At 38.3% G+C, this 9,739-nt stretch overlaps 2 protein-coding genes across 2 annotated transcripts in view; one reads left to right on the forward strand and one right to left on the reverse strand.

Moving 5' to 3' along the window:
• Positions 1-423: 423 nt before the first annotated feature.
• The window catches only part of LOC138026227 (dnaJ homolog subfamily C member 17-like), a 10,958-nt gene continuing 1,642 nt past the window's right edge, over positions 424-9,739 (forward strand). The window contains exons 1-7 of the mRNA XM_068873466.1: positions 424-741; positions 3,198-3,414; positions 3,941-4,017; positions 4,367-4,504; positions 5,228-5,305; positions 7,718-7,798; positions 9,019-9,165. Coding sequence (XP_068729567.1) covers positions 562-741; positions 3,198-3,414; positions 3,941-4,017; positions 4,367-4,504; positions 5,228-5,305; positions 7,718-7,798; positions 9,019-9,165 — 918 coding nt within the window. The 5' untranslated portion in view covers positions 424-561. The remainder of the gene's footprint in view (positions 742-3,197; positions 3,415-3,940; positions 4,018-4,366; positions 4,505-5,227; positions 5,306-7,717; positions 7,799-9,018; positions 9,166-9,739) is intronic.
• The window catches only part of LOC138026231 (GTP cyclohydrolase 1 feedback regulatory protein-like), a 13,713-nt gene continuing 5,492 nt past the window's right edge, over positions 1,519-9,739 (reverse strand). The window contains exon 4 of the mRNA XM_068873472.1: positions 1,519-1,725. The gene's annotated coding sequence lies outside the window, so the exon portion shown is untranslated. The remainder of the gene's footprint in view (positions 1,726-9,739) is intronic.

Genomic DNA, 9,739 nt, shown 5'->3' on the forward strand with positions numbered 1-9,739 from the left:
GGGGGTAGGGGTAGGGGTAGGGGTAGGGGTGGGGGCAGGGGCTGGAGCAGATCAGAATCAGTGTTCACACCAGCCTGTGCTACACCACCCAAAGTGATGGCCACAATTCCATCATTGTTATGCTCTTCATTGGGATGGACTTAATTAAACCAGATATCGACTTATTTGGTGCCCGGAGCTAATGCTGTGCTGAAACATTTTCCCTGGGTCCTCTGCGGCTGGTTTTCTCTTCTCCTCAAAAACCAACATTGGATAATTTGATTTGTTCTGATTTTGAATTTCAGTTGATTTGTAGTCTCCCCAATTTGTAGAGCACTCGTGCTCGGCTAAATAACCCTGGGACTTAAATAAAGTGATTATTAAGTCCACTTACCATTTCAGAACAAGATTGTACCACTCTGAAATGACAGCCGTCCACAAAAGACTAATCCCTAATTCGGCGCTCCAAGAGTAGACTATCGGAAAATATACCAAAAAGGCGTTCCTTGGATCTCCAAACTTTGAAAGCCATAGCATTTCATTTTCCCATCCTGACCAGGACTTTTGCAAATAAAGAATAAAATGGATTCCACTGTCGTAAAGAGCGTCCATTTTGCGAGAGAGCGAAATGGCGACAAGTACTTCATACCAAGCCATCATATAGTTGCCACGCAAAGGAAGTGGAAACTAGTATTCAAGATGGCGGCTAAATTGACTTACTATGAAATTCTCGGAGTCACACGAGAAAGCAGTGAAAAAGAGGTAAAATATAACTGTTTTTTTATTGATCAAAGGGGATCAAGAGACTTTGGAATGCAGACAATCGATCTCACAAAGTATCCCCTAATCTCCGGTCCTCTGGGAAAGCCAAGAGGAACTTAACAGCTGTATTCAGGACGTAACAAGTCGATCAAAGTCGATCATCGAAAACGGAGTCGATAAGTCGATAATACTCGATATTTGTCGATAATTGTCAATCGACAAGTTTAATTTGTCGATAAAAGTCGATAATCACAAGATTTTCAACTGAATATCGATTTTATCGACAAAAATGCTGACACAATTTTCAATCGCCCACGAAAATGTAAACAGCTTTAAAGTAAATCCGTATGGCAATAAAGTTGAATAAAAAACTGTAAATCAATAAATAAATGTAAATCGGTAAAATAAAGTCTTGGCATAGCCAATCCTGCTTCATTAAACTGTGCTTGGCAACTGTAGCCTCGTCTCCCGCCATAAACCTTTTTTTTTTGTATTTCCGATACTTGTCGATTGAAATCGATCAAAGTCGATCAAAGTCGATCACAAAAAATTGTGTGATCGACTTTTATCGACATCCGATATTTGTCGATTGATTAGTATCGAATTTGATCGACAACGATCGACTTTTATCGACTATCGAAATTATCGACTTGTAACGTCCTGCTGTATTTAAGCCTAATACTCTCACCAAAAATAAGGCTAACCCTTACGCTTACTTCCTTGCGAGAAATAGGTAGCTTATATTTAAAGTTAAAGCGACATTCTGTCAACTTCAACTTCAACTTCAACTTCACTTTATTTTGCACTTACAGTTTGAAATAATTTACAATATTAATGACACTGGTTTTGGATCTACATCTACTGTACATCTACATATTCCATTAGCACTCGGCAAAATCCCTTTTTGACTTACGGCTGTGTTTGACAGAAAGCATGTGAAAAATTGAGCCTCGTTTATGTTCAGGTGTCTGACCTGGCTTGAGCCTGCAATCCAATCAAAAACCAGTATCTGGTCAGCGGTCATTTAAAAAAAAAAAAAACAGCTGACCTTGATGAGGTCCAATCTGAGCCTCCAGCATGGTCACTGGCAAGCGGATACCTTTTGTTATTGACCATAACATGGATGGCTAATATCAAAGATGTACGCTGTAAACTAGCTGGGGTGTGGCCTCCTTGATGAGCTCTAAACTTGACCCGTGACATGGTCACATGACACTGGTCACATTGGCTTACATGGGTGGACGTCCGTACGGTCATATGGTGACCAAATCTAAATTTTCTTGCACAGCTGGGTTACGGTGGTTTGGTGTGCGGAGCTCTGCTATGAACATGAAGGATTTTGTGAGACGGGGTCTATGGTTTATTGTCCTTATCCGAGAAGACTTGAAAGTCTAACCATTTGCAGAAGAAATTACAAAGGCAACACTTTCTCGTCAGTTATTTGAAGATCCTGAGTGTTGATCTGGTCGAGGTTTGAACAGCCTGATGCTCAACCAACTGAGCGACTGGTGTACAAAACAATGGTCACAGGTCGCAGGTCATTGTTTTACAAAAACAGATAGTATCCTAAACATTCATAAAAGCTAACCTTAGGCCTAAAAACTTTTGTTCAGGCCTAATTAGGCCTACAGGTACTTAAGGTTAGCTTTTATGAATGTTTAGGATACTTTCTGTATAATGTAAATGACCTGTGACCTGTGTTTTGTACCTGCTGGCCACTGGTGTGCGGATTTTAAAATTGAGTTTCCATTTGATTATGTGCTGGGCAGGTACAAAACACAGGTCTCAGGTCACAGGTCTCTATTTTACCAATACACACCAACAAATACAGATATGCATGACAACTAAACGCTAACTACAGTATATTTAAAAATCAATCAGTGAAGCTGCTGGTAATAACTGAAGATAGGCACACAATGAAGAAAATCTAGGGGATTGACGTTTTGTATACCACAGTCTGTGTTCTGCAAAATGGTTCCCTGCCATGCAAATTGCAGCATCATCTTGGTCATTATTTACTGTTCATATGTGTGTCTTTAAAATGCACCTCCAAATGTATGTGTGAGTGACTGAATGATAAATGTACATTAATGAAAAGTGGTGACTCAGCTAAATGGTTTTGATGGTTCAAAGTTTCTTCAATGATTACCGGTATTTGACATTTTTACAAAGTGGTTTGCTCATGCACCCACTGAGTTATTGGCTGCTGGGTGAATTCTCAGTCTTAAAAGGGCCTAAAATTGAAATATAATTATCTTCCTTGTTTTTTGATCTTTTAATCCCACTGACAATCTGCACAGCCACTGCCACTGAGTCATTCAAATGTTTTTACTGTCCAGGCTATTTTATCTGACTTTTAATTGCAGTGATGTGTAATCAAGCCAATTCTGTACTACCACCTTGAATGTGGTCTCACTCAGTCTTTCAAAATATTATTGTCCTTTTTCTTTTCACAGATCACTAAGGCTTATCGAAAGAAAGCATTGAAATGCCATCCTGACAAAAACCCGGATAACAAAGAAGCAGCAGATCTTTTTCTTGAACTATCAAAGGCTCTTGAAGTATTAACCGATCCAAAAACCAAGGCTGCTTATGATGCTGTACTCAAGGCTAAGGAAAGAGCTAGACTGCGTACTCAGGCCCTAGATGCAAAGAGAAAGAAGTTTAAACAAGGTAGCACCTCCGAGTTACAGTCTGTTGAGGTTGCACTGAAGATTGTGATATTCTAGAGAATTAAAAAGATAATCATTCAATATCTACTTAAAAGCTGGAATGAGATGAAGTTCATTTCAGTTTTCCAGTAGGGTCCTCATGAAGACAATAGCATGTAATAATATCCAAATTCGAGCAGGTTCATTAATTTACAAAGTACGTACAGTAATTATTAATACAAACAGGGGCATGCAAAGCTTGAACTTAAGTAGTAGCAACATCTCTCTGACCCAAAGCTCGACAGAAAATGGCACCGGATGTTGATAAAGTGTAAGTTGAAGTGCATGGAAATCTCTTGGCATGTGAAAAGTTAAGACTATAATTCCAAGTTGTTTCTGGCATTTCTGTGTTTGGCATAGAAATGCTTAAACCTTGGAGAAGCATTACCATATTTTGGGATTCATGATTGAGCATGGAATTTCATACAGCATTGTTAAATGTATCAGCTATGCAATGTTTCTTAACATTTTGTAATTTTGTTTGGTAGATCTTGAAGAAAAGGAAGATGCTGCAAGGATTAATAAAGAAAGTGATGAATTAGCTGCAAAGAATTTGCAGGCAGAAGTACGAGATTGTAATTTTTTTTGTATCTAACAGTATCATTCACATACATGTATTACCTGGAAATACAAACAATGCTGCAGTGTTAATGACACTGTCAGATAATAATTATCTGTTATTAATACTGACTAGAGGTCACATACATTATACTATTTCTTAATTTGCCTTTCTCTTATTGTTATTCTTAAAAAAAAAAGACTTTATAAGTTTGAGTTGGTAAAGAGAATATGCAGGAAGGCTCACTCAAGTTGAAATCAAAATTCCAGATACCTGTAATCAAAATTAATTTTAAGAGACAAGAGTCTTGTGTTATGTGAATGTTCTAAGACTGACACAATTTTTTTAAATGTAGGTAGAAAGACTCAGAGAGGAAGGATCAAAGCTTCTAAAAGAACAACAACAATTCCTCAGGGAGCAGTTAAGAAAGGAAATGGAAATTGGTCAAGAGAATTCAGACACTTTGATTGAAGATGCTTCTCCAAAACTGAAGGTACTTCAACTGAACTGGTACTGTTTTTGGAAGCCTTTTTAATTAATAATAGAGCAGTCATTTCCACATGAAACCAATAAAATGAAGCCACAACATGAACAGAATGTGTTCCAGTGACTGACACAACAAATCTGTGTTCTCAGACTACATGTACATGAGGGACTCAGAATTTTTCCAAGAAAATGTTCATTAGTTTATTTTTATGATTTATCTCCATGATGTACAAAGATCTTAGAGACCTTAAATGCAGTTGTGCTGTATGAGTAATACCTAGGTGTCATGATGAGGTCTTCAGAGGGGTGCAACCCTTTCTCTAATTTTTTACATTTTTTTGTGCCAATATCCTTTGAAGGCAGCCAAATGTCTCTGTTATGTGACCATCTCTACAACTTTCTCTAGACGGTCCTCTAAGGACATGTATATGACCATTAAATTTTGATGGTGATTTCCTCTGTTACCTAATTAATAATTGTTCTCCATATCTTAATGTAGTCCTTCTCATGTTCCTGTTGAAGTTTCATCACATTGCTTAATTTGTAAGAAAAGTCGCTTTTTATAGTCAATGTGTTGCTGATAGGAATGTGCAGTGTAATACTAGTTTTCAGGGTCATGTTGCTTGTCTGCTTTATCTTTTTTAAGGACCTCCATAATCTGGTGTTACAAGTATAATTAATTTCAGTAACAGCTAATTATCTGTAAAAACTAAATTTCAGTTCCTCTTAGGTGAAATGGAAGAGCAAGAAATCAGATGCCACTAATGGTGGATATTCCCAAGATATTCTTGAGTCAATCTTCAAAAAGGTTTGTCAATGATATTGTCCTTTACTAAGACAAATAGTGAATCTTGAGTCCACTTCTCTGGGCTAATAAAAGAATCGTACTGTAACAATAATTTCTTTGACTGAATTTGACTAAGGATTTCTGTGGTAACTGATTGCGGGGAAGTAACGTGACTCCTTGCAATTGGGTGGATAGGGATGTAGGTGATGGTAACATGATTACTGGGATATTAAAGGGGTGTGGGCCGTTTCTGGCTCCTGAATCCTGATTTCTAACTCTTCTGATGCATCATTTGATGTACCTTTGCAAAAATTGTCCAGGGAAGTCTTCAGCTTTCCAGCCCACCCCAACTCCTATCACTGACTCTTTTACATGCCCTCCCCCCTCTGCCTTACCCTAATCTTCTTTTCTGTCCTCACTGGTGACAAACTCTAGACACAAGAAGTGCTTTGCGCCAATTAAAGGGGTTTTGCACTTTTTCGGATGCATCATTCAAGGACTTTTCAAGGATTGCCTTTTTTTAGTTCTGAGGGCCTATTTTTGAATTTGAACAAAGGGCAGCTGTATACCTGTAATTTTCACATGTAAGAAGTATTTTTGTCGTGGAGACAAAATATTGCAGTTCTCATTGGATATCAAAGCTCTTTTTGGTATTGATTAAAGGAAAGGAACTTTTAATATTTAAGTGTCTAGTCGTTCTAGCACTGGAGCACTAATTGGGGACACTGTAAACAGAAATTAACAATTAACACAAAGCAAGCCAAATGTTGGTTTTTGAGGAGAGAGGAAACCGGAGTACCCAGAGAAAACCTCTTGGTGCAGAGTAGAAACTAACAAACTCAACCCACATATGACGCTGGATCTGGGAATTGAACCCGGGCCACATTGGTGGCAGGCGAGTGCTCTCACCACTGCACCATCCCTGCAGCCCAAAAATAAGGAACAAACAGAAGAGAATTATTTATTGATTTAAGGCAAACACAAATTGGTGTGGCTGTAACAAAGATAGCAGATTTTAAGAGGCCAAATTAATTAATCAACGCAGAATTTCAAGGACTTTCAAGACAGTTTGAAAATTTCTCTCTGAACTCAGGTTTTCTAGGTCTTATCAGGGTGTACACCAACCCTGTCCATTAAAGTATAATTTTTAACCCAATTGACTCCTGAACCACCTCCTCTCCTCCCACCCCCGGTCCCACCGTTGATAAATAAAATTGTCTGGCATTGTACAGTCTGAGTCAAATCTATTTTATTCACACTCCCAGGGGTCAATGGGTTTATAAAGGAGACAGTTTTTGAGTGGATGTTGAGGTTATTAACCCATTGACTTCTGAGCCGCCGCATTAAAGAGATGCTACGACGAAAAACCAATTCTACTTTTTCTTTGTATTTCACTATGTTAACTGGATACTGAGTGACCAAAGTTTTAGGCCTTCATTAAAAAAAAACACCTGTTTATTTTGACTGAAAATTTCCTAGTAATTAATTGTCCGCCGTTACTACTTTAAAATCTTGAGAGAGCTGGATCGAGGATGAGATGATGTCAAAGACTCGCTAGTTTAAAGATGCAATGTGTGTGCATGCACCTGAGGGCCTCATTACATGGAGAATTTCAGCCCAGCTTCTGAAAGAAATCCTCTTGAAATGAAAGAAACCAGGCTAGGATTTTCAGCCCGGCCAAACAGGCTGCAAAATCCGCAAAAAGTCCATGTACCGGTAATCGAAAATTATGAACTTTCAGCCCGGGCTAAAAAGGAACATGAGCATGCGCGTCCATTGTGTTTTCGCATCTCAGTAAATTTCTCACGCAAATTTGCGTTTCGCGCCCAGGATGAAATTCACCATGTAATCGCAGCAACATTTCAGCCCAGGCTGAAACTTGCCACATAATCGGGCCCTAAATTAATATGCATCACAGGAGTTTCGAGCTTTCAGAGTTTTAAACTGGTGTTTTGCATGTACAATAAGCTGCGTTTACTCTCTGCAATTTTAAGCCCGCGAGTCTTTGACATCATCTTATTCTTGATCTAGCCCTCTGAGGCCCAATTGGTTAGTCTTGAACGTGAATAATGGCAGACTGTGAAATCCCAAACTTGCACTCAGAGAAAACAGTCTTTGGATAAAATTTGAAGCTCAAAATTTTGCCAGTCAGGTGTCAAGCAAACATGCTTTCAAAATCTGAAGGAAAATGGGAAGTCATTTTTTTGATCACAGTAGCACTTTAACATTTGGCATTAAACAGAGTGAAATCTATTAAGTCGCATGATCACTTCCAGTGGTCCAATGGGTTTAGCACAGGATTTTTTTGGGTTAGCCTTTGTGGCATGCAGGACATTTGACACTAAAGAATTCAAATAGGCAAAAACTCAGAAAGGAAACCCCTTTACATTCTATTTATGTTGACAGTGTGTACTGCATGTCCTTGGTTTTCAGTATGGTGAAACAAGCTATGTTATTGTGTCGTCCAAGAAAAAAGGGAGTGCTATAGTGGAATTCAAATTTTTAGAAAGTGCAGTAAGTGACTCTTTTAACTTTAAGCCAGTCTTCTTTTGCAACCAAATAAGTAGGACTTCAAGGTTTTTTATAATCTCTTTTTTCTGCAAAAGCAATACTTTTCAAAAGACATCTTGAGGCAAAAGTCAACCCTTGCTGGCATGCAGCAACATGCTCCCAAGAACTGACCCAAGCTGAGTTGCAGAAACATTTAATAATGCTATACATAAGCCCTTAATGTGTGATTTTTATTACAGAGGGTAGCTGTTCTTCACACTGCCAAAGTTGTATAGCTATGTGACAATTTGAAGTCGAAAATTGTAACAGCTAATTATAGTATTATTGCTGAGGCAGTGTGGCCCAGGTGTTAGGGCGCTTGCCTTGAGATCGGGATATCGCGGGTTCAAGACCCGCTCTGACCACTTGCTGAATTTGTTCCTGGTAGTCCCTGGTTCAACTTTCCAGCTGCACTTGTAAATAGCCAACTGGTTTGCCTCCGGCCAGTTGGGATTCTTAACAGTTGTTGTTGTGTGCTGTTGTTTCGTTGATTGTTTCATTGGCCCTGAAAAGCCCCTATGGGGAGCGGTCAATTAAGTATGTATTTATTTGTATTGTAGTTAATGAAAACATTACAATAGTTGCAATAATTTCAGCCCTGTCAATATAAATGGTGTTTAAGTAAACATTCCTTGCTCAGAACATGCAAACCATGACAAGGCAACAAAAACAATCCAGCATTTTTGTCCTGTTGTTCACATTGCTTGTGAATTATTAATTTTTTTTTATGTTTGAATGAGAACTTTATTTTAGCATGATAGGTAAAATCAGCATTGCTGGTGGGGTCGTGCTTTGGACAGTTCAATCAATGACTTAATTTGGTGGCAATTTTCTAAAAAAAAGACAAAAGTAACTTAAAGGTGCTTTTAGGTGACTAAGGTTCACCCATTCAGGTATATTTTCCATCCACAAGACTGTTTTCAATTAAAGTATATTTTCCCATGGCTGCCTGCCACCTTTTCACTAATCTGGTAGCTTTCAAGTGTTGAGATAAGGTAGCTGACTAATGAAACTTGCTTTAATACACTGTCTGACATGTATCCTTCCAAAAATTATGCATGCCATAGGCTAATGCACTAAGCCATCAATTAGATTAGAACATCTTAGTCTACTGACTGTAGGGCTTGTGTATGCAAACATCCCTAAAATATTGGTTCTTAATTTTGTTGGTTTCCTTTCTGCAGAGAGATGCCATGGAGAATGAAAAAGGTATTGCTGATAATCCTCTGCAAATATCCTGGTTGGGTGGTATGGTATCATCAACTGATGCAAATTTGGCATCAGTATCAGAGGCTACAAATGCAACAAAGGAAGATACATTTGAAGAAAAGGTATTCTTTTTTTAATAATTAAAAAGATGGGGTCACCATGCTTGTTTTCTCACTGTATGCCCTTTGTTGTAAGTGTTTTTTTTTACTAAATTACACGAGAAGAGTTCGAAACTAGATCAACCAGAAAAATTGTTTTTATGTAGCAAAGACTACTGAATATTACTGAAAACTTGAACCCACTTGTTTGTCCGGGCTATAATCTTTAAGTAAAGTGACTTTAAATTCCTCAGTCTTGCAAAGAAATGTAAGCAAATTGGACCACTACAGCCATCACCTTGCACTCAGTGTCCCACTCCAAATGCAGTTTCACATCATTTATATGGAAATCCTACAACTTCTACTATCCAACTTTTTCTCTCCTAAAAAAAATGATATGTTTTCTGTGTACCTATTACACAATACGATGATAAATGGATGGCAAAGGGGCAATTTTGGCTTCAAAATGATCATTTGCCATGAAAGGACTGGGGTGAGTTCCAAAACAACACCTTCTTAACCAAGAAGAGTTACCATGATTGCACTTAAAAGCTCTTGAACAGGAAAAGCGGCCTTTTTTGCCTCTCTTCAGATGGCC

This window comes from Montipora capricornis, chromosome 12, assembly GCF_036669925.1.
Source record: "Montipora capricornis isolate CH-2021 chromosome 12, ASM3666992v2, whole genome shotgun sequence".
Lineage (NCBI taxonomy): Eukaryota > Metazoa > Cnidaria > Anthozoa > Scleractinia > Acroporidae > Montipora > Montipora capricornis.